Source organism: Wyeomyia smithii, chromosome 2, assembly GCF_029784165.1.
Source record: "Wyeomyia smithii strain HCP4-BCI-WySm-NY-G18 chromosome 2, ASM2978416v1, whole genome shotgun sequence".
Taxonomy (NCBI): Eukaryota; Metazoa; Arthropoda; class Insecta; order Diptera; family Culicidae; genus Wyeomyia; species Wyeomyia smithii.
This window is the reverse complement of record NC_073695.1, coordinates 29,310,558-29,335,587: the sequence shown is the minus strand read 5'-3', so window position 1 is coordinate 29,335,587 and position 25,030 is coordinate 29,310,558. Positions and strand designations below refer to the sequence as shown.

General features: G+C 40.0%; 1 protein-coding gene across 17 annotated transcripts in view; it reads left to right on the top strand.

Moving 5' to 3' along the window:
- Positions 1-21,429, top strand: part of LOC129720865 (arginine kinase 1) — a 73,078-nt gene extending 51,649 nt beyond the window's left edge. For 3 of the 17 annotated variants that reach the window (XM_055672715.1, XM_055672726.1, XM_055672727.1), the window contains 2 exons: positions 20,170-20,351; positions 20,426-21,429. In XM_055672715.1, the coding sequence (XP_055528690.1) occupies positions 20,170-20,351; positions 20,426-21,327 (1,084 nt within the window). In that variant the 3' untranslated portion in view covers positions 21,328-21,429. Of the gene's footprint in view, positions 1-3,234; positions 3,392-3,453; positions 3,839-3,980; positions 4,255-10,880; positions 11,187-11,525; positions 11,623-18,001; positions 19,642-20,169; positions 20,352-20,425 lie in introns of those variants that run through there. The other 14 variants (XM_055672725.1, XM_055672721.1, XM_055672720.1 and 11 more) reach the window with 14 other exon arrangements.
- Positions 21,430-25,030: the final 3,601 nt, after the last annotated feature.

Here is a 25,030-nt window from a genome sequence, read left to right as displayed (position 1 = left end):
TGTACTACAGATGTTCACAAAGTACACCCGCGAGAGAAACCAGCAGATATTAATCACTTAGCAGTTAGAACAGGCCATATAGGCGGAGAATTTTCGCCTTCATCGAAACCCATCCTCTCAAACTGTTCACGTGATTTATAGATGGACTCTAATAACGTAAAGTAATGTATGGCCATCACCTAACACATAAATCAAAAGAATACTTAACGTACTACATCTTTTTTGTGAGTGTCCACCGTTACCTTCGTAGTGTCCATCTTACCCACCCCAAGTGTCCGTCTTACCCAACCATGTCAAAAAACAGCAATTTGTAGTCTTATTTTTGAAGACCCAAAACACATAAAACTTGGAGGAAGTTCACTAATACCAAAAATGATCATGAAAACAAATGACCTTAAGTTTCAATTTGTATGACTACTGCGATCTAAATAGCAATACCTAAGTAATTATTTAGATTAAACCTTAGGGTGTCCGTCTTTACCTACTTTCCCCTAATGAATGTTTTCTCTCGCTGACATCGGTTTTGTTCAGCAGAAAGTTTGAACCAAAAATGTCATTTTACGCGAGGCGTCGCATTAGTAGTGGTGAGCATAAATGACTGCGTCTACCCTTCCGCTCTTGAAGGTGCAGAGAAGTGTTGAACGGCGGTTAGTTCAGGTGAAAGGTCTGAACAAACGGTAGTCATTATTGCGTGTGGGTTGCGTTGCGTGTGAGTTGTATGGCGTAGTCTGAAGTGTAGCCCATCAGGTTACATTCTTTATGGTGCATAAATTTCCACTATGTAGAAAATAAAATAAGGATGTTCGGGATAACATTAAAATTACAAATAAATTACCTTCGATGATTTTTCATCCACTCTACAAATATGAAAAAATCACCTTTTTTCTGAGATTGTCTACCTGTCCTATGAAGAGGTTGAACAGGTGGACGAGACGCCTCTGTAACAGACAAAGTTACAGTCCGATTATAATAAAATTCGATAGGGTCCATCCATATACAAATGGTTCAAAAACAAGCCCGTTCTTTTCATATTAATTTTGTTCAAATCGGTTCAGCAGTTTCTGAGATAGTCAAGTTTTGTGATTTTCACATTTTAATACATAACCTCGAAACTAAAAATCCGACTACAATAAAATACAATAGGGTCTTATGGGGCAACTAGACCTTTCATTTGGATTTAATTCCATGGAAATCGGTCCAGCCATCTCTGAGAAAATCGAGTGAGATTGGGAGAGCGTTACATACATGCACACCCACATACAGAAAATGCTCAGCTCGTCGAACCAAGTCGATTGACGGTCTCTAACAAAGCAAAGACTACATTCTATTATTTCTTCCTTATTGTAGGTTTCGGGCGTCACTGGCACAACTCGAAATTCCTAGCTCCAAGAGAAACGAGATTGAAAAGTTGGAGTTTAAAATTAACCATGAGCAAATTGAAATCTCTTTTTTACTATCTTTGGAGCATGTTTTCGATTTGAAATCCAAAGACACATCAGTTTATAACTCAGTTTTTTGTGAATTTTGAAAGAAGTCTTTGTGGGATAAAACTTAATCTTATTTGGCATCATTTGACTGCAAAATGAAGAACTTTTGAGTTGTGCCGGTGTTGTACGAAACCGACGATATCCCCACCTGACTGTAAGGACGTGGCCGGCGCCGTTATTGGTCTATAAAAAATCGGGTCATTGAATGATGCACAGTGAGACGAAATTACCACTCCCAGTCGTTCTTTCAGTTGATTCATTGTGCATCTTGAGTGGCTCGGACCCATCACGGAGTAGCAACCATTGATATGTACAGTCAGAACTAAGCTAAGCTGAGCTAAGCACGTCGAACCAAGTCGATTGATATACGAGATTCGATCTTTTGGAGCACTTTCATACCTTTGGTTTTTTTCAGTGATTGCTATACCTTTCTAGGAGAAAAGCAAAAATCGGAAAAATGACTTTCTGGGACTTAGAAAATTTTGAGCTGGGAAACTCTTCCATCTCAAAAAATTCTAAGTCCCAGACAGTCGATTGTTTCATTGATTAAATCATTGACTCCGAACCTATTATCTCCCCTTGTCACAAGCATGATTTAGGATATTTAGATGAGAAAAATTTGCTTGAAAACCTGTCTAGCAAAGCACTTCTTCATTAATATAACTAACAAAAAAAAAACTTTTTTTAAGGAATCAGCTTTTCTTGACTATTCGATTTGCACTTCATGTATGTTAACATGCATGCAGGTCGCTTAATGTTATAAAGCGAATGTCGTTTTTTACACAATGCCAGATTTATTTTGGCTCGATATACACAGTTACTCTGCTACAGCTTTTTTTCTTTGATATGACCTGTCAGGTCGGCTAAGGCCGCTCACGGCCCATCTCGTTAACCTGCTACAGCTTCAAGCTGATTCTAATGAACGATTTGGGGGTTCTATGGATTAATTTCATATGAATCTTAGATCACTAGAATGATTTCAATTCATATTTGACGCATTTCGTATATCTTAAAAAAAAAGTTTTTACTTTAAATTAGTCGTACTTTTAAAATTAATTTTAAACTGATCCACTCTGGAAAAACCTTCCGAATTCCAGGGTACGCTGTTGGAAGTAATATACCAGGTTTCCACAGCTGTGCAGCCAATCGTTCCGGCATGGAATTTAATTGTATTGCTGTTAAATTTAGCTTGAAAATTGATAGGCGTGCTGTTGCGTTATCAGTTCTTATCACGTGGAGTGCGGTTACGTATTATTGTTCGTTATGCAATTTATTTATCACTCTTCATAGAGTCAACTCTCGGGTTGCATCTGCGCACATTTCGATCTTATGTGGTTCCACTGTTCTATGACACCTTACACCTACAAAATCTGGGAAGCGCGCGAGGGAAGCTGCTGGACGCAACATCCAACTCCAACATGCCATGCACCAACACCACTCTGAAACGCAAGCAATGCCGGCGCGCATACAGCATCACAGTTTACACACAATATTTTTAAATCATGGGTTTAAATTTTTTTATAGTCCCGGCTCCCGTTACAAAATATCCTGAGCGGGCTCGCCAATCTTGCATCACCGCAGCGACAGCATATACAACGAATCCGCATGTAGCTTTCTATTGTATTCATACAAGGATTGACGTATTCGTGCTGCTTGCTACACGACACTACACACAACACGACGCACGCCGTTCGTTCGGCGTTTTTTTTTTTGCGGCTTCTATTTTTACTGTATTGTATGTATCCATCCATCCATCCGTCCCTCGTTTTGCCTGTGTATCCAAGCGCTTCGTGTAGTTTTGGTGGGGGGCATTTAGAGCTCGAGTCGAGAAAGCATTGAAATAAACTGCAGCGCAAACGGAATCATTCTACAGTTGGATCTTGAGTTCAGCGGTTGACAGAAAGGTTAGTGAGCAAAATTCCCTACCAGTATAGTAGCTGCTGCTTCCTATTCCCGAGGGAGAGCATTGGTGCTCTTGCTAGACGTTGGATTTTCACCGCTATCGCTCCTAGCGGGATTTCGATTCGTTGATTACGTAAAGCTAAAATTCGAAAGGATTTGCAAGTGATCGTTCTGTTCTGCTGGGATTTGAGCGAGTGCTAATCTAACAGCAGTGGTGTTGTGAAGTGTAGTGTTGCAGGTTCTAAGGTTTATTTTTCGGTACCGTAAGTAGATTCTGCTAATTGTAACTGAAAAATTATGGTACATAAATGCACAGTGATAGACAGTTCTTTCGCCAAAAGTTGTGTAACCACGGCGTGGTTTTCGAACGCCGGCCGGGTAAACGCACATTGATTCACAAACCTGTTTTGGCCGGTTCCGAACAAACGGAATGGTGAAAATAATAAGAGGTGGGTGCGATGCAAACATCACTCGATGTGTGCAAAATGAGCGTGCAAAGTGTGTGCGTGTGTCAAAATTAGTTTGCATTTTTGAGGTCTCGAGGTTCAGGGTAACGAAAAAAGGGAAGGTTCCTTGAACTTTCGAACCGTTCTCATCAATGCACGCTAGAGATTGAGTGCTGTGGAAACCAAAGCATCCGTAGTGAAGATTCCGATAGTAAAAAAAATTTTAAATAAAATCTATAGGAAAGCAAAACGCGAATAATAATTTGTAGCGATCGCCCGCCAGTTAAACCGGATGTCGTGAGACTGTGTGTGTGGGAAGATATGATAGTTTCCCTGGTGAAACCGGCAGTGAGAATTTGGACTCATTTTGCATACAATGGAGCGTCGCGCCACGGTTGGGCTGCTTGGGACAGGAGAAGGTAAAGTTCCAGACGTGCTATAATTAAGTGACGGGGTGTGTTTTGCATTTGGCTTGTGACGTAGATAATGGACGATGTGTAATGTGCTTGCGGTGTCCTATTTTTTACCCATCGAATGCGAAAAAATTAATGATGGGTGGGTGGGTGAGCGATTGAGTTAGTTTCAGCCTTGATTAGAAGTTCTCTAGAGAATGGATCAGTAAAAGAGAGCAATTCGCCTGGTCGGGTGCAATCGATAAAAATTGCATCACGTGTCCTCGTTTCGGTCGAGATACACGGAAAATGAAAACAAACATTGAATGAGCGGTGTTTTGTTTCAAAAAAATAATGCCTTTATATCTAGTATATCTTGTCTTGGAAAGTGCACTTCAATTTTTCAACACGACAAATCCTAAAATTTACCAACAGGAAAAGTGGGCAATTAATGTCACATATTGTTTGTGTACTTTTTGTTTTTTTTTTTCTTTTAAGAATAGAAATTGTTTTGTAATTGATAAATTTTTTATTTAAATTACTCCTGTTGAAAATTATATCTAAGTACTGATGAATTTAGAACCTCAATTTTACTGTCTATAACATTCCCGAAGGTGTTTTTTACATTATCTCTACAGTGCGTGAAACTCGCTTATTATTAATTGGAATATCGAATTAAATTTTCCAACCCTAGCGTGCAACCACGCCAATCCTAGCTGACCTTGGCCTGCGTTGGACTCATCGCAGCATAACTCTTTCTTACCTCCTGCCTGCACGCTGCAGCTGTTCCACTTAACAGTACACGTGCTAACAATTTCCCCTAGTGCCTGCTCCGAGAGAATGTTTCTCACGAACAGGTTATGCAATAGACATCCTTCAACAGCAGTGACTATTGGAAAACACCCGCTAAGGATTATAGAAGAAACGCATTGAATATCCGATTAAATGGCATTCGGTTTCCCTATCCTCGTTTTTATATTCCCACCCAGCTTGGTATGGTGTAATGAAAGGTTTAAAAGGTGATGGCGTAATTGAAATATCGACCTATCAATTCAATTTTTATTCCATTTCCATCGCTGCACTTGTACAGCTGTACCAGTTTCCATCTGAGATTACATAACCAATCGATTTTCTTCGTCAGAGAAGCTGCGACATGCGGCGGTTGCATATGCTCCTCTCCTGTTGATGAACGATTTTGTGCCTAGTATCAAACACATCCAACTGTGGGCTAAAATTAGAATTCACCAGCGCCGGTAATATCAGATGCCCGCAGTTCCTCGGAGCACGTCCAGAGCGGCGCTCTGGTCGCTTAAAAGAGGAACACCACATGAAAACATATACAGTATTTAAAGCGGCGGTTGAAAAAACGTCCCGGACCGGGATTGGATAACCCCCGGCTGTACGAAAGTAGGCGTAAAATTTATTGCTTTTATTCACTTGTTTTGTAACAAAATTTGGCCGCGCCTATGTGAAGCCGCCACGGTAGACAGGCAGTCGGTTTACCGGTAAAAATAGCACGTTTTTGAAAAGACCGGCCGGGACATGACGACCTCTGTGCTTGTTGTTTTCGGATAGTCATACGGTTTAATGCTCAATAAACTTGTGGTTCTACAAAAAAATGTTCTTTTCTAGCAATGCATTAATCTTATGCAGCTCATTTGATTTAGCCTGACAGAATCTTAAGCTTCGATTTAATTGACACTAATGCTAGAATGCCAAAATAATTTTATATTTTTTCGACGGAAATGTTCCATTGATAATTGTTCCCATATTCACTGTTGTTTTTGCGGAGAAGCAGATAGGAAAGCTCTACTTAATCTTCTCCAAAGCGACAACTGACTCGCCTTTGCTCAACATTAGCGAAATTTTCCATTGACTAACATATACTAGGGCCGTCTAAAAAACGTTACATAACAATCGAGAACAGTGAAAGTGTAGATACTTGTTACCTTGACACTGAAGTACGTTTCGAGTAATACTGAAGGCTTACTACCCCCCAATGATAACAGCTGCTAGTGAGAGTACGAGTAGATCGGAGTTATTTATCTGTGTGATGGTGTGACTATTAACCCGCATGTTTTTAACTCATCCACTGCCTCAAATAATACCAACCAACCAAAGCGGAGTGGTCGGATAGGAGAGATTCAGAAACTTTGCTGAATGTCTTTATAAATTTACTCCGAGAAAAAGAACTTTACCGCATCACACGTTAGCGATAAAAATGATCTACATTGCGCTAATTGCTGGTGTAAAGTACAGCATGATTTATAATGATCGAAATCCGGCATGTTATTGTGACTGTGCATGGTGTACAACGAAATAAGTATAACGATTGATTGGGTTGGACTCAAGCTGCCAGAACATGCGCAATTATAATAAGCACCAGTTACGAATCGGATCAAAACTGCCATCTACTGGTGGTTTGCATTGCTAACTGATAGGTGTTTTGAGTTTGAGTCATCGGACTGCGGATGTGTTAGTTCGCTGCAGAACTGCGATTGTGACACATTCCACGTTTACTGCGCCGCCAGCATGACGATATCATCTGGGGGGAAAATTGTGATGAGGCCAGCATAGATTCGAACAGCACCGTTTGAATGGGTTGGCAATTATTGGCCGAGGCCGGCTGTTGTTGGTTGAGCGCGATTCAAATTTCACATCACCCTTCTGCACCCTTCAACGTGTACTGAAGTCATTGAACCGCTCAGGAACAGCACAGCGACAAGAAAACATGGAGGCTTACTAATACTCGATAACAGTCTGATTTAGTTAAAATATCTACATTTTAACGTTTGCAGTAAATTGTCTAAGATGCAGAATTTATTATGTCGTAGGCCTGGTAGCCACATCGGCTATTCTGCCGCACTTTCGTTTGTTGACTTTAATTTCCGCTTATTTTCAGAATGAATAGCCTACAGTTGGCTGGCAACGAATCTTCTATTAGTAAGAAACGCTTCATATCTCCTTAGCTGTTCGGGAATAGCAAAATAGCATTCCGGCAACTACTAGAACGAACGTGCCGATTGTCTTTTCAATCTGTACGGGTAATGAATATATCCGGCCAGACTGAATCGGCCCACACTTGAGCTGTCATCTGCTGGATTTATATACCAACCCATACACCAACACTGGGGCAGTAAACGTGATACATGTTCATATAGTGAGCGATGTCAGTCTGCTGTTATTGATCATTAAATCCTGCCACCCTACCCTTTGCCGTGCCGTTGCACCGTGCAATGGTAGTTCAATGTGCATATTCTGGCAATGATTTACATTTCGGAGCATCACATCACGGACGGCGAACGATACTTGCCTCTAGGCTGGTCAATGGCATGGAACAGAGACTTCAAGTTGTTGGATAGAAGCCAATCGTTTTGAACTCATTGCAATTCCCATTTGGCAACAAATATCGGATCAATCAACATTAAAGCAGACGTAGTCTGACGAATGCCGGCCGTTATATTTATTTTAGGACAGAAGCAAGTCTTTCTTTGAAACGAAATTAAACTTATGAATACTGTCATTGTCGGTTACTTATAGTTTCTACCATACGTACAATGTTGTTGCTTTGGCTCGCTTTATCAGGTATTGACGTGTAGTATGCAGTCAGTGCTCATTTATGTCGCACGTCTCTGTCTGGTGTTGATGCTAAAAATGATCCCCGACGTAGCCCGACTCTTGCGAATTCCCACTAGCCGACTTCTAGTTAATTGAGCGTCCAATTGAGTTTCATTAGTGTACGATGTGCACAAACATGCGGCGTTGTTTTTTTTGTCGGGAGGAAGCTTCTCGATGTTCTGTATGTTGTTCAGTTGTGTCCAACAATTGTTTTGCTTATGAGTGTTGCTTTCTGCTTGCATGATGTACCCCCTCCAAAAGCCTCTAACATGTCATAATCGGAGATCAAAGCGTCTGGAGTTGTCGTTCAACGCCATCGAAACTTCAGTACTGATTTCTCCTAGAGCAACACTATCGCCGGTAGGATTGCCGGAGTGGACAACTAGTACCCTGGTTGTTCACCTTGTCCGCGGTGACAATGCCCAGTTCCATTCCCCGCAAATATCCGTGTGCGAAGCATGTGATTTGACTTAACACTAATCATAAATATATTTCATAACTGACTGATATAAATTCCGTGTTGCTGCAAACTGCGCAATTAATATTAAACCATGTTTTCTACTAAGGGGCCATCCACATACCACGTGGACAGATTTTTAACGATTTTGACCCCTCCGTGGACAACTGCCCATATAAATTCTAAAAAAATTGTATGGACCGTGGACATTAGCCACCCCCCCAAAGCTGTCCACGACACGTGGTATGTGGATGGCCCCTAAACACTTGACAAGTTTCGCAAAGATTTAACGAAAGCTAAATGCTTGCCAGTCAGTCTCGATCCGTTGAAAGCAAACAGAATGCACACGATCTGTGTACATTTATAAAATTGCTTTTTATTAAGCCAATTATGTTTGTTCCTAATCTGTCTTTGTTTGCCAACTTAACAACATTGACTTGAAAGTGATGAGGGTATGCGTTTTGTCTTCACTACCAAGTGCTCCAGTCTTATTCGTAATTTCCTGACAATAAAAATCATTGAAGCTGGAAACGATGAGCCCGGCTGAGCACAGACCACACCCAGTTACAGGCACATTTTGTGCTGACGAAGTTTTCGATTAGTACAGATTCAAATCTCATGGATTGAATATATTAGAAGAGCAACTGTGTTGAAAATCACCAGACCCACCAAACTAGATTAACTCAAGCATCATGAAAGAATGGAACATAATTTTGTGAACATTCAAATCAATTAACGGAAAGAGCGATGAGATAAGCTTGTTCAGTTATTAGGCTTTTGAGACAAATAGCTTTTCCCTTATAATATAAATACGACTAATAATGTAAATATATGCTCCAACTAGAATGAAGCTAGTCGACCTGGTCAAACAATTGATAATTTTTCTTCATAAGCCTAGAGCTTTTCTCCAAACCAAACAATATTTGCGAACAAATTTTTTTTTTTTACTAGGAGCATTATTTCTCGAGGTAGTTCAAAATAAACATCAAATTATGCATAGTATAAAAGCATTCTTTCAGTCAATTCATTGAAAAAGAACAAGCTCGTTAAAATATCGGTGGAATTTGATTGCTAAAAAACGTAAAAACTCCGTAGCTTTATAAGCTTTAGAAAGAATTTTAAACGGTTCTGATAAATTCGGAGCTATAGTTTTAAATCTGTCCTGTTTATCGTAGGAGATATGGAACATATTAGGATTTTCAGAAATTGGTCAAGCTGTCGTTCGCATCCGTATAGCTCCTCGGAAGTTTATTTCATTTCGGCCCCTATTTTTCTCTAATTTCGCAGCACAATTATCATTAATTACAGTTACATAATGCCTAAGAACTTTCCTTTGCTCGATGCTTTTGATAAAGCCCGAAAATAGCCATAAATATTCAACAAAAAATCTTGCACCCTCTCTTTCCATGCAAATCATACAATATATACAGTATGTTAAATTCCATCGCTTCACCCTCTAGTCATAAACCACGGAATAACCGCCACCAAACGCGCACGCCAATGACATTGGCCTTCGACGGGGTCGACCGTTAAGATGATAGCTTTCTACATCGACCGCGCTTTGCCTCCTAGCGTCGACTAGCACAAACATGCAGCATCGGAAAGCTTATCGCACATTCTTGGCGGTAAAGCTAGTATTAGTGGGTGTATCCGAGGCACTTACACTCAGCGAAGACATGTGATTGTTTAGTTGGTAAGGTGCTGTTGTATAATAAGGTAATTTTTGCACCAAAAGATAAGATTTCCGTTATCAGACCTTTCTTGGCAAAAGAACCGGCTGTCGCCATGACTGCTGTACTTTTTCTATTTATAACTTTTATAGAGGACAATCACTCTTTCACACCATACATGGAGTGACTGCAAATGCAGCCGACTGTTCTCAATTAGAATGGGCTTTCTTTTTATGCCGTTAAACTGTTATTTAACTTTTTATCGACTTTTGGGTTGTAAAAATATTGTTCGCGCTACCAACGTTTATTAACATGACGAATTTTTCAAGGCTGCAAATTTGCAGTCTTATTAGTTACTTAACAATTCACGAACTTATCTCTGTTAGTTAACTGGAGAAGAGAAAACGGGAGGTCCTGGGGCATAAGGGAATCTGTCACGTTCACCCTGGCAGAAGAATGAACTGAAAGTAATCAATAAGTGTCGCGCGTTCGTCTTCGGTTCCCTCCTATCAGCGGTCACGATCGACACTTTGGGGAGTGATGAGGCAGTAAATAATACGAAAATTAGGCATGGCCTTGCAGCTCAGGTTTCGTGCGACCGTTTTGACAGTTCAAGATAACTGTTAGCCTCTCTGGTATTGGATGCTAGGCAGCGATGTGGCAATGATTAGATTTGATCTGACATCAACGGTGACTTTGCTGCCACAGACTGGAGCAGCGACGGGAGGAACTGAAATAATTGTTTCCCAATGTATGGAAAGCAATGATTGTCGCACAATACACATCTACTGCGGCTCGTCATTAGTGCTGGATTGCTGGATATGATGCATTGATAATAGCCACCAAACACTTCAACCGCGTATAATCGCGAGACTCGAGCAAAACGAGTAGCCAACCAATGTCAGTCTACTGGTCGCGATCAGCGTGTGTGCAACGACTTCTTTCCTTTAGTGTGTATGGTGCAGTCTTTCGTTTCTTTGATTTTTCAGGGATTACTCTGAGAGCAACCAGTTTTAATCTAGGCTTCAAACCGTGTCCGGTGTTTGTTTCTGGAGTGGGCTCCGTCGTAGTTCCTAGCACAAAGTGGATAGCCAAGTACTTAATCGCGAAAGAGCCTTCAAGTTGGGATTAAATCTCATAACTGATTGGTGTGCGGATTGCAATACTCTATGACTTAACAATCGCCATGCATATGTGCGGAGAAAGTGAATTAAGTGCGTATGCGGTGGGGAGCCAAGCCAGCAGTTGATTTTCATGGATTATAAATATGTATTTCATACATATAAGCCACACGCAAACGCGCACGTTTGTAACTGCGACGTGGAAAAGTAACCACAAATACAGATTCCGGCTCTGGTGGTGCGACAAGCGCGATTGACGCGCAGCGACGATGTGGAAAGTGAATCTTGCTGGACACCTGAGCTTATAACGTCTCAAGTAGTGCTCCGATGTGCAATGTTTTGATATTCAGACACGGTTTCTCGCATTCTCTAATTTGTGCCAAAAAATGGCCATCTTTGCCTTTATCACGTCCAAGTGTCGAAAGTATTTGCTCGTGTTCTACGGGTCTTTCGGGGTGTACTTTGTTCTACTGCTGCTGCTGTATCAGAATGGATTTTTCTCGATCGACGAAGACTTTGCAATATCGCGGTAATTTAAATTCTGATTAGCGAGTTTCTTTTGTAGCTGGCTTTCCGCTTAAGATGGGCAAGTTTTTTTTTATTTACTGTCGGCGTGGTGTTTACGTGTGTGGATGGAAGCTTTCGTTTGTGCGCCCGTTGCAGATGAAAACAGCTGGACCTGAAAGCTGTGTGTTAGTTATTGGAAGCAACGAGGAAATACCGGTTGGCTGCGTCAACACTAATAGGAATATGAAATTTGGAGGTTTAGTTCGCAAAAGCGATGCTAGAAGTTGTGCTCAACTGTTGACCTGGAATACGGCTATGATAACATAACTGAAATGTATAAAAATGGTCAGTTTAGTTTTTGGTAATGAATTCGAGTAAGAAAAGCAATCGACACGAGCCATGTCAGCAAATCCAAATTCGTCCCAGTCGAGATTAGACTTGTCCCGACACACGTCATCGCCTCTCGTTATCATAGGAAGGTGTTTTGACCTGAAATGTAAAGTTTGAAACATGATAAGCATTTTCATTCGATTTGAGTATCAATTGCCAATATGTATTAGATAAGACTGGATGTTACAGCGTCTGCCTCTCCATGATGTAATATTTTTCCAGGTGATTCAGTTCGAGTTGGAAATAAATTTTTAATTTGAAATTGATGCTGATAACGAATCAGTTGGCTCGAGAGTTTGGTCAAGTCCTGAATCAAAATGCTGGTATCATAGGGCATATTCTTTCTGTACTGATGCTAAAATCCAGTGTACTCGAACATTAACAATCACCTGATGATAATCGAGACAAAATTTTATATGTGATGTTTGGAAACACACCGCAAAATAAATAACACCGAGGAGAAAGAAAATTGAATATCTTTAATGAAAATTTACATGCAAGTTACAACGTTTGTAAGAATAGTATACCTAGTAAGCCGTAGCATCGCGGCAATAACAGCTGGCTTTCCGAATTTGCTTTCGGCCTAAAAAATCACTTGCCGGTTGGTCACATAGCTCAGCAGCCGCGTGGTAGCAACAAATATTTCGATTTGTCAGTTGAGAGTTTCGGTCTTCTTCCCGCGATGCAGCTTTGTCTAGCAAGAATTCTGTGCTGGAACCTGGTAATCAAAATCTACCGCGGCCGTCTAGTTGTCCAATTCTGAGAAAAAGCTCTTTCAATACTGCAATCAGCATCATATTCTGTTTTGAGCAGCAAACTGCTCTCCTTTGGTTTACTAAACAAGTTATGAATAGTGGATACAACCTCCTACTATTTTCTTCCCCTTCCAATTTTCAACATTTTTGCAGGGGTTAAAGGGGGAGGGGGATGACATGAAATGAGGATAAATTGCAGGTGGAAATAACACTGTTATTGATTCTTTTTCGAAACTCTTTAGAAGAAATGATTAAAAACCTCTAGCAAATGAAGTTTTTTTACGCATTTTTCACACTTCTTACATTTGCAACGAGTAGTATTGTCATGGTCATGATTTTGTGGTCCCCGTGGCTCTGTGGTTAGCGATGTCGAGCGGCTAGCTCACACACGGTTGTGATATCGAGTTCGATTCCCGATCCGGTCGAGGATCTTTTCGAGCTGAAAATTTTCTCGACTCAGCACTGGGGGACGGTGTATCGTCGTACTTATCTTATCTTACACGTGCAAAATGTGTTAAAAACATTATCGATAACGAATTCTCTCAACTAACCTAGTTTATCGAGACCGCTGTTAGCCCTACAGGCTAGCGTTTGTTTAGTGTTGTCATGGTAACCTAACAAAACTGCATAGAAAAAAAATCTGCTTCAAAAATAGTACCATATGATTGAGGTGAAATTGATTAGTGGAGTAGAACTGATTACCTAAAAATTCGGAATAAAAAGTATTTATAGAAAAATACTGATTTTACAACACTACATAATGTTTACTTGTCTTCAAATGGATTGTTTAACTATTCCAGTTTGTTATATCATCTGAAAGAGTTTCGAATTTTGTAAGCAAAACGTGATTCTCAAAAATTTTACATCTTTGTCTTTCGGTTTTTAAATCACAAGTCAAAACTGCTCGAATTGGCTTCAATGACAGTTCGTACATATACCAACCAGTGTTGTTGGTCTTATGTCGAATTCGTTTTTACGGCAGGACTATCCCGTCCCGGACTACGCTTTGCAGCTGAAAAAAAAACACTTTCCGAGCAATTGCAATGGTGTGCGTAATGCCAGAGGTAGCTGTCACTTTTGTTTTGGACATTATCGCCATTGTCTTTCATCGCGTTTGTGCTACTGCACGAAAAATTTGCCAATTTAATGAAAAATGACAAAATAACAAAATAAAATTCAACCTGATGTTTGACACGCGAAGAACGATAATCAAAGCAAACCGATGTTTTTTTTTTATTTTGACACATACGTGTGAATGTGTTGGTGTCTTCAAAACTGCACTCTGTTTCTTGCGCGGACTGTCCGGCGCAGAAAAAGGGTAGTCCGGGATAGTCCGAAAAATGTGAAAAAACAGTGTTAGGACAAAGTGTAGTCCGCGGGGTAGCTACATTGCAAAAACGAAAACGACATTACTCATAAACAGCATGCAACACCTCATGTGAGGTTCCCATTGCCACCGGTATCACACACTGGAGTATTCTCCATTTAAGCTATTTCTCGTTCTTTCTCGCTGTTTTCATTGCTCGCATTCGCTCTCAAGATCATATGCACACACTCGCGCTTACTCTTCTACTAGCGAGAACAATCAGCCGAAGACAATTGTTTCAAGATGTATTGCGAGGGTTACGGAGGGACAAAAAATATTTTAAATAGAATACCGGACTACTATAGCAGCGTTTTGCTTCGCATGGTTTTGCATTAGATTGCAAAGTTTACCAAAGCAGTGCGATCGGCTGTCGGTGCACGAACCAAAACCGGGTAGATGAAGAAAGCATTTTCGTTGCCGAGCACGTTTTTTTTTTCAAAAACTCCTAGTCAAGCCATTTTGTACTTGTGTACTTGTACTTTGTGTACTTTTTCACAGTCGCTGAGTAGCAAGACAAAACAGTTTTTGCGTGCGGGTGCATGAAGAATAAATAATATCTCGAAAGTGTGTGTGCAAAAGATAAGAAGCGTAGCATATGTCTCGTTCTCAAGTAGAAAGGAGGGGAAGGTTCATTCAATTCATCATAATTCAAGCGATTTAGAGCAAATTTTTATTCTTTATTTAAAAATCGAAGGACAACGATATAAAATTTTTAAACATCAAGATTTGCTCAGGAACTCTTTTGGTTGATATATAAAAATCTGGAATTCGTTAATAGCTAAACAATTCAAATGTAACTTTCACGAGAGTTACGCACTAGTATAGGCGCCAACTTCATAGAGTTATTGGGGGCAAGAATGTTTAGGAAAATTTGATTTTGCAAATTCTATAGAACTTCTAAAAATATTCGCTAAAATTGTTTTTTTGCGAGACATCTTAGAATTGACGAGCTTGGAATGACAGTTTTGATAGTAATCAGCTTGTACCGCAATTTTGAAAAATGCCGAGTTAGGCTTAAAAATAACAAACACAACTCTCAGGAATTCGTTAAATTTCTCTTACTTCGTTGAAACTCAATCAAATTTGATCGAGCAAATATCAAAATGCCAAAAGTTTATTTGAAGAAAACTCTATATTCAGGGTAAAACACCTAGCGAGTTGAGTGAAGTATGATGAAAGCTCAACAAATATAATTTTCAACGATGATCGTACCATACCATTTCGTTTGGGTTCTGTTTGAGTTCAATATTTGACTTCCGAAGCGTTTCAGAAGAATTTCGGTTGAACAGCCTCGTACATCAGAGCGGACATCAGTTGCAACGTTAATTGTTATGGGTAGTTCAACTTCTCAGTACTTGGACTACCCAAATCACGACTGGCTAAACTGGAAGAGAGTATACAGTGCTTTTGGTTGTTTGCTAGGAGGGCTAATAGGAGGCCACTTTTGTTGAAGAGAACTTTTGTACGCATATGTCCTAACGTTAATCTACTCAGAGTTATTCAACTTTGAAATTTCTCTTCTTTGAAAAACCTCTAACTTTAAATGTATTCTACTTAGAGCAATTCAATTGATTTCTTTTGAAATCCGAGAAAACTTTCTACAAGATACAGCCTTTAAATGTCTAAGTAATTTTAATGCAGCATGTTCGGTGGAGCATTAACATAAAACTGGCAATCAAATTACAAGTTTTGCAGCAGTAAAATTGTTATTTCCCGAAAACTATAGGTTGGAGTCAAAGAACAAGCGGTAGAGCGGTTTGAAACGTCAAATTTGAGCTAAAACAACGTTTTTTTTTTTGTAAGAGAACATAGAAATACGTTTACTACTTTTGAACAATTTTGCTTCCAAATTTTTTACATTTATTTGTACAATAAAAGACTGCATTCATAGGAAATTATCTCAGCTTTCAAATGAAATCAATAGAATTGTTCTAAGTGGTATATATTTAAAGTTAGAGACACTTGAGGAAAGGCTATCGAAGAAACTTTAAAGTTGAATAACTCTGAGTAGGTTAATGTTAGGGCACATGCGTAGAACAGTTTTTATCATCTAATGTGGCCCTCTATCACCCCTTGAAACACTCCCAACAAGGAGCTAATCACCCTGTATACCTGTTTGCTTTGTATGTGCTCAAGGTGCCCTGTTTTGCCCTGCCATTTCCAGAAAAATTCACGTCACCGTAGATTTCGCTCCAAAAAAAGCAGAAATATGTCAAAACAAATTTACTCTTCAAATGTTAACAACAGATTTATTACTTTTTGATTGAACAGATACTCTTTGAAAAAGATTGTCTGTTGAATGCGGAAAATTTGTAATAGGGTAATCGTTCCATTATTCATCTCAGCAGCTTGGTGCACCTATATTCATCTTATTTCTTTCATTTGTTCAATTTACCGTCAAATTTCGACAAATTTTTGAAAGTAAATTTGTTTGCTTCTCGATTTTCTCAAGCTGAAAGTTTTACGTTGAAATTATGGTAAAACTTGACGATAATTTGATCAAAAAGGCCTGATGAGATGAATATAGGTACTGAGATGAATATAGGAGCGGTTACCCTATCTCTCGGTAGTCGAAGAGTAAGCCTCAAATTGTTGGTAAAATTAGACCAATAGTTCATTTTGATTTTAGTAGTAGCGTTTTTCGGCTAAGCATACCAATTTAAAATTGAATGGAAAATCGGAAGCAAAAGTTATGCTCAATGCATTGGAAATTTGATTTGAACGACTCACACAGTCAGGCTTTGAAATGGTCACGATAGAACCACTTTTCACTGCGATAATCGTCTTCTTCGTTCTCTGACGCTACCACAAGACTCGTTGTCTTAATACATTCTCGAACAAACATGTCAAACGAGTACCGCCACCACGTCGTTTTTTTTTCTTCAAACGTCTTTTGACATTTTTTCTAGAAATGAGAATATTGAGTGCGGATATTTTAGAAATTATTTATATCATTGATCTTGTAATAATATTTCCCAAAATAAATAGAACGAAATAGACAGAAATAGGCCAAAATAACAGCGCCAAACGAATGACAGAGTGCATCCTTTTGATACGCGAGTGTCGAATGACATCCTTTTCTTTGTTTGAGAGGCGAAGGTTGTTTTACATTAACGAGCGAACGCCTACTGTGACGCACGCTAAGGAAGCGAGATCAAATGAAAATGCTGACCGTTGTGAAGCCTGCACACAGTGATAATTTTCCTCAAATTCAATTTGAATAGCGCAACTTAACTTACAACTTAAACACACTATTTTTACAAATCAACTTCCAATTTTCTTTTTCGTTGCAACATTATACACTAAGGTCGCTTTCTACGCGGTTTTTTACGCGGATTCCGGAATTTACGCGTTTTTTTACGCGGACTCCGGAATTTACGCGGTTTTTTTTTCACGCGGATTCCGGAATTTACGCGGTTTTTTTTACGCGGTTCCGGAATTTACGCGGTTTTTTTACGCGGATTCCGGAATTTACGCGGTATTTTTTTATTTTTGCGCGGATTTCGATTTCCCTTCACTCGGAATGCAGAATTAACGTTGGTTTTTTTACGCGGATTCCGTAATTTACGCGGTTTTTTACGCGGATTCCGGAATTTAGCGGTTTTTTTTTTACGCGGCATGTATCCCCCGCGTAAAAAGCGACTTTAGTGTACTATCATCAAGCCACCCGGCGACGGAAAAACATAAACAAGCTCGGAAAACGCAAACGAACGTTGTGCTGCACAGCAAGGTGTTGTCTAGTCGAGTTTAAAATGTCCACCAGTTGCTTGCTGCTGCAACTGATAATGGTCATAATTCCTGTCTAGGGATGTCCTTATCGGAAGTATTCGCGGTTCAATGAATTATCGTTTAAGGTGTATGTGTGTGTGTATTTGTTTCCGTTAGAAGATATCTTTCTGTTCCTAATAGTTGGCAATGCTTATTAGGGTGCGACCGGCATACTGGACGCACACCTTCACCCTGCGGCTGCCACTATCGCCGGAGGTTCAGGGTGCACGCGTAGTCTCGATAAAATGCTGTTGATTCGAATCGAAAGGGAGAGTCTTGCTTTTCCCGTCCGTTATCGAGGGGTGCAAAGTTTTCTCTCACTCTCTAGCTTCCTATCTCTCTGAAAATAAACAAGACCAGAGAGAAAGCTGGGGTGCGGTTGCGTTGCTGGTACAGATGTCAACGCTTCAATCTCGGAGAGCAAAGCAGCCTGGGTTGGAAAAACTACCCTTCGCTTGCCTGCTGTGCTGTGTCGGGCATAAGGAAGGTCGCGACCGTAGTAGCAGTTACACAGCGTTGTGTGCCATCGCTATCCTACCAACCAGCCAGCTAGAGGCCGGTTTGAGAGTTACCGCGTTTGGTGTCCATAGAGTAGTCACACTGCAACAGCAGGAACGTCGCCCGTTTTAGGATCAGCTTATTTTCCTGATCACTGCCATTGATATTGCTGGTGATAGTTTTGTGAATCTTAACCCATACTCTAGAAAATAGTGTAGACCAAGTTATTAGCGGTCCGAAAACGCAGAGGCACCTTTTACAATGCTCCAATCTGACAGCGGTCTTTTCCGATAAAATTAGGGTGTGGAAGCTGGAATTTTCTTCTGCCAATCGAGACCCACCGCATACGACGAATACCAAATTTCTTGAATTTCAAGTAAAAAGCCAAACGAAAAAAACGTGATAGAGTCGAGAACAAGCAGAAAAAATATACACATATTTACGAGATTCATTATTTAATCACTACCGGAGTCAACGAGTCGCCGCCACCGTTGCTGTAGTGCCGGAAAACCAAGGGGAGTGCGCCCAGTGAGTTGAACCCGCCATGAAAAGAAGGGAGTGTGATTTTGTGTAGAAGGTAGAAGGTCAACATCGGAGTTGCCAACTGTTGGTGGTTAAAGCAAAAATTCAACTCCAAGATTGCGCGCGTTATACAGTGAACACGGTAGTAGTCCCCACAGGACCAACTCTCGGATTAATTCAACTGCAGGAAATATTGTGCAGTAATCGCCCGCGGAGATATATTTTATACCCTTTAACTGACTATGCTTATATACTTGTACATTTTACATTCATTGACATAAGATAGAAAATAGAACTTCAAACTTTTATTGATCGGCGCTTCAATTGAAAACACCGTAGAAACAGCAGTGAAATAGCTTCTTGAAAAACCTTTGCAAATTTACTCCTATCGGAAAAAAGTAGATAAATATTTAAACAAGCTTCGCTTTCAATACACGACATCTTGTTACACAAAAAAAAAACAAGATAAAAACTTTCAATAATATACAGTACATACATTCTGACGCGTAAACAAATACACTCAAATAAACTCGCAGCAAGGATAATAATACCAGTGTGAGCGGACCGCGAAGAAGGAAAAATATTGAATAACGAAAAAAATGGGTGGTTGTGCATCGAAGGATAAAAAGGAAAAAGTGGTCGAAAATGAAACAGCTGCCAACGGAACCGGTGACGGCGGGGATGCCGCAAACAGTGGCGGCGGTGAAGGGTGTGTATCTAACTCGATGGTATTTTTGTCGAGGTAAGTGCGGCATAATGAAACAAGTTTGCAAACTTCCAAATGGAGAAACTAGCTAAAACAATGCCAGCAGCCTCGAGCACGACGATTTAACCATCGTAAATGCGCGCTCCAGGACTGGGTCTGATTAGAATGTGGGATTGAAATCGATTATCTAGTAAACAGTTTTGATCGCATTAATTGTGTTCATCCCTTTAGCGCTTTCTGAATATTTATTTTATTTTATTTTGTTTTAATAATACACAGCAAAAACATGAGAAGCTTGTGGAAAACTTTCCAACTTTTATTCTCCACATTTTCTCAGTAATTCAGCAACTTTGTCGTTTAGTTATGCCGCACATTGGTTACCTTTCAGGCCGTGTATGTCACAACCAAGCAAAACAGATAATTTTAGTTGAAACTTTCGTAAACCACGATTATTCAGCAGTTGCAGAATCTACGAGCAAAAGCCGACAACATATATTGCGATTTTATAGCGGTACAATTTTATCATTTTCTCATGCCTTGGGTTTGCCCTTCGTCTACTTACAGAAACAAATCAGACAACATGGTTGACGCAGCAGTTATGCAAAAATTGGAGGCTGGATTCGCCAAGCTACAGGCTTCGGATTCCAAGTCCCTGCTGAAGAAGTATCTGACCAAGGAGGTCTTCGATGCTCTGAAGAACAAAAAGACTTCCTTCGGTTCCACCCTGTTGGACTGCATTCAATCTGGTGAGTGGACCAGCGTAATGTGACTAATGTTCAAATCTTAACACATGTTTTGTTTTCTCTTTTCCCTCATCCAGGAGTTGAGAACCTCGACTCCGGTGTCGGTATCTACGCCCCGGACGCCGAATCGTACTCCGTTTTCTCTGATTTGTTCGACCCGATCATCGAGGACTACCACAAGGGCTTCAAGAAGACCGACAAGCACCCGGCCTGCGACTTCGGTGATGTCAACTCGTTCAGCAATGTCGATCCGACCGGCGAGTTCGTCGTGTCGACCCGTGTCCGCTGCGGTCGTTCGATGGAGGGCTACCCCTTCAACCCTTGCCTGACCGAGGCCCAGTACAAGGAAATGGAAGCGAAGGTTTCCAGCACCCTGTCCGGACTGGAGGGTGAGCTGAAGGGCAAGTTCTACCCGTTGACTGGTATGGAGAAGTCGGTTCAGCAGCAGCTGATCGATGATCACTTCCTGTTCAAGGAAGGCGATCGTTTCCTGCAGGCCGCCAACGCTTGCCGCTACTGGCCATCTGGACGTGGTATTTACCACAACGACAACAAGACCTTCCTGGTCTGGTGCAATGAGGAGGATCACCTTCGCATCATCTCCATGCAGATGGGTGGTGATCTGGGACAGGTCTACCGTCGTCTGGTCAGCGCTGTCAATGAAATCGAGAAGCGTGTGCCGTTCTCCCACCACGACCGTCTCGGCTTCCTGACCTTCTGCCCAACCAATCTTGGAACCACCATCCGCGCTTCGGTCCACATCAAGGTACCGAAATTGGCCAAAGACTACGCAAAGCTGGAGTCGATCGCTGACAAGTACAACCTGCAGGTCCGTGGTACCCGCGGTGAACACTCCGAAGCTGAGGGCGGCATCTACGATATCTCCAACAAGCGCCGCATGGGTCTGACCGAGTTCCAGGCCGTCAAGGAGATGTACGATGGCATTTCTGAACTCATCAAGATTGAAAAGTCGCTGTAAATCAAAAAACACACTCTACTAATCCAACACTAACACAAGCAAGAGAAGAAAAAAATGATAATTGGTAAAGACCGTTGAATAAAAGCCAAAAATACATAAAAATTGAAAGAGAATTTTTTTTTCGTTGGTTATCAAATATGACTACTCTGTTGCTCCGGTGCTTGAGTTGTGGTTCGATTGGGGATTTACTGTTGTTTCATACTCATGTTCGATTAGATATATGCAAACTGCTATCACTGGGTAGCTTTTGGCATACTGTTCTTCTCAATTGCATTAAAAACGCATGTCCTTATAGCTTTCCATTTTTTTTGAAATTTTGATGAATAATTTGAATGCGGACACAAATTTCCTGGATAACCCCTTTCAGCATGCCTCCGCTGGAAGGAATCAGAGTACGCACGTATGAGAGGTTTTATTTTATTCCTCGCGAATGAATGGAGTTGGAACATGAATAAAACGGTTTAAAATATGTATTTGAACTTTGTTTGAATGTTAGGTGTTAGTCTAAAGGCCAAAACGCAATATTTAAATTTTCAGTAGGCTTAGAAAAAAAATTTTTTTTTTGAAACCGGATATATGATTACATACTTTTGGCCCAAAACATAAAAACGTGATTGAAAGCACAGACAAACAGATGTACCACGAGATTAATTTTCGTGGATCAAAATAACGGTCAGTTCAAATGAGTTTTAGTTACGGGAATATTTCCGCCACAGCGGTGGCGCTGATATGCCTTTTCCTTCGAACTGAGTCGACAGTATTCGAGAACCGTGTTGCCAAAAACAGCAGAAAAACTGAAAGTGCATCTTTTGCGGAATATGTCCAGTAGGTGTCGCACAAGTTAGTCGGAACCACATTTTTTTTAGAATTTTGTATGCAGTGGTACGTCTGTTTGTCTGTGTTGAAAGGTCGATATCACCAAAAAAAAAACTTACTGAATATATCAAAAACAAATTAAGACTTTTCTTTAAGAAAAAGTATAGAGATAAGTGACTTTTCACCTACGCACACTAGTAAACGTGTAAACCCGTGTAAAGTTGCTTTTGTTTTTTCCAACCTGGAAATCATCGCATCTCGTTGCTTCGACTTTTATCACTCTTTCACCATTTTTGGTCGATTATATTTAGCGCCTTCTTCCGAATGCTGATCACGAATGAGAAAATTTATTCAGAAACAAGTTTAAAACATATAATGAGTGATCAACTGAATTTTTGTTCAGCTGCTAAAAACATAGCATTGCAAACAAAACAGCTATTTATAAATATTTTCCCCAACTAGTGGCACTAACACATTCGTACATAAAAAGGTCTATAAGAGGATGGTATCCAAGACACGACCGCAAAGTTGACGTAGGACTACGGTAGTTTTATATTTCATTTTGAGACTACTCATTTAGCTTGAAAAATCTAATCATACAGCTCGAAAAACTACCTATTGACAGATCTGTACGGAGCATTTTGCTCAGTAAAATATCGGGATTTTTCACGCCACGTAAAATATTTTCTCATCAAAATTCCAGCTGCTTCTTCTGTTTTCTATTATCTTTTAAATACTCTATGGTTAGTTAAGTATTTTATGAATTTCAATTGGGTTGTTTAGTTACTCACGGATTTCTGATTTTTATATATCATGTAAAAGAGTATTTTTTGAGCAACACGTGAGTTTTTAAAATTTTATATCATTGTCCTTCGATTTTTCAATGAAAAATAAAAATCGCACTGAATCGCTACAATGACAGATGATATATGGGCGAACCACATACATAAGACTAGAGCCGTTTCTGGGTACGTCCATTTCCGCCTTCAAAAGCGAACTACTAACTTGGGAAAGGCTAGAAATACTATCCCAATGGCAACAGTCACAGGGTTGTAGACAAGCTAAACAGTTTATCTATCCGAACCCTGGAACCGCCAGAAAGCTACTTAGTCTAAATCGTAGTGACCTACGGATAATCACGGGACTGCTTACCGGACACTGTCCCGCTTTTTATCATTTAAAGAAAATCGGTGTAGTGTTGAACGACACCTTCCGATTCTGCAAATCTGAACTAGAGAGTTCAGAGCATTTGCTTTGCTCTTGCGAAGCTCTTGCTTCCTCTAGGTACAACTTCTTAGGAAGTTACCTTTTAACTCCATACCAAGTGTGGAGCTCTAATCCCAAGCAGGTAATTAGTTTCATCAACTGTGTTGTATCTAATTGGGGTACAGGTTTACAACAAAACAGCTCTACTCCATCAATGAGTACGAGCAATCCGTAACCTATGCACAGCAATCGGGGCCCGCCACAAAAGACAATCAGCAAGAATGTCGCAGTGGCATTTCAGTACCCAGTGCCCTTCAGGCATACATTAGTACACGCTCACTCTGGGCTACTCAGCGATTGAGTTGAATTTTAATCATATTTTTCAGTTGTTCGAAGACGTCAAAAAATGAGTAGAATTAAATTGATCATGGCGGCAAATTTCCTAAAAATTGGGTAACTGGTACTTGCGTGTTGTTTTTGTATTTTTTTTTGCAATAAAAAGCAAACAGCAAACCGAGCAAACCGTCTGAAAAAAGGAAGAAATAGAAATGTTTGAAGTTAGTTGTTATCGGTAGGTAATTCATAATTTGAAATAATTGACTGCAACTAAGCCAATTTTTCTTTTTCACCAGGATTCGATGGTTGGATATACGGCAAATCAATTCAAAGATCTCCCGTGTTCCGGCGAAGAAAGGTAAATTTCGTGAAAAAAGCCATTTTTAAAATAAAATTCATCAAAAAGGCACAATATAATAATATCGAGACAATAATGATAATTTTTCCGAAATTCCCTCATTGAAGCTTAAAGTACTCATTTTTGAGTCAAAAATTAGTGACTTTTACGCATCAGGTATAATATGAGTAATATTTACTCAATTTTTACAACATTCGGTGGTACTCAAAAATGAGTAAAACAACTTCTACTCAATTTTGAGTACATACGGTTTTAGCGAAACTGATTAGGTTTTGACTCAGTTTTGGGTTATCCAGAGTGAGCGTGTAGTACATAAGACTAACGTAACACTCAGGAAGAAATCTTCCAAAAATGTTGATACAAAATGAGCTTCTCGAATGGTACCGCACTCTGTATAAAATCGATGTTTGATTTGTTTTTGAAGGCAGTGTACATACACAGTCTCGTTCCTACTCGAAAAATGCTGCATTGATTTTGTAAATATTTTTTTGACAATTTCCTATGGGATTTTCTTTGGGGCTCGATCAAGCCAAGAACACGCCGAGAAAAAGAAAATTCATTTTGTTCATTATTCGTCGAGCAGTTTGACAGGACGAGGCACGCAGCACGCTCGTAAATAATAACTCTAAAATGAGTAACATTTGACGCATTTTCGTAAAAAGTAGAACAACTCTTAAATTGAGTAACTCCACAAATACTCAAAACTGAGTAACACTAGGCGTCTTCAAAATGAGTCATTATTACTCAAAATTTGAGTACGACATTACTCATTTTTTGGGTACAGTTCAGTTTCATTACTGCCTAGAAATCCGCCACGGCCAATAAACGACACCACATGTTTATCAATAATTACCTTGTAATAAAAGTAAACAGTTATAATGCCATCTGAGGCGCACACAATTAAAAAACATTTGTCCCAAACTGAAGCACATCGTAATCATCTTTCAAAATGGACGTCGTTACATGCGACGTTACTCAGAAAGAAGT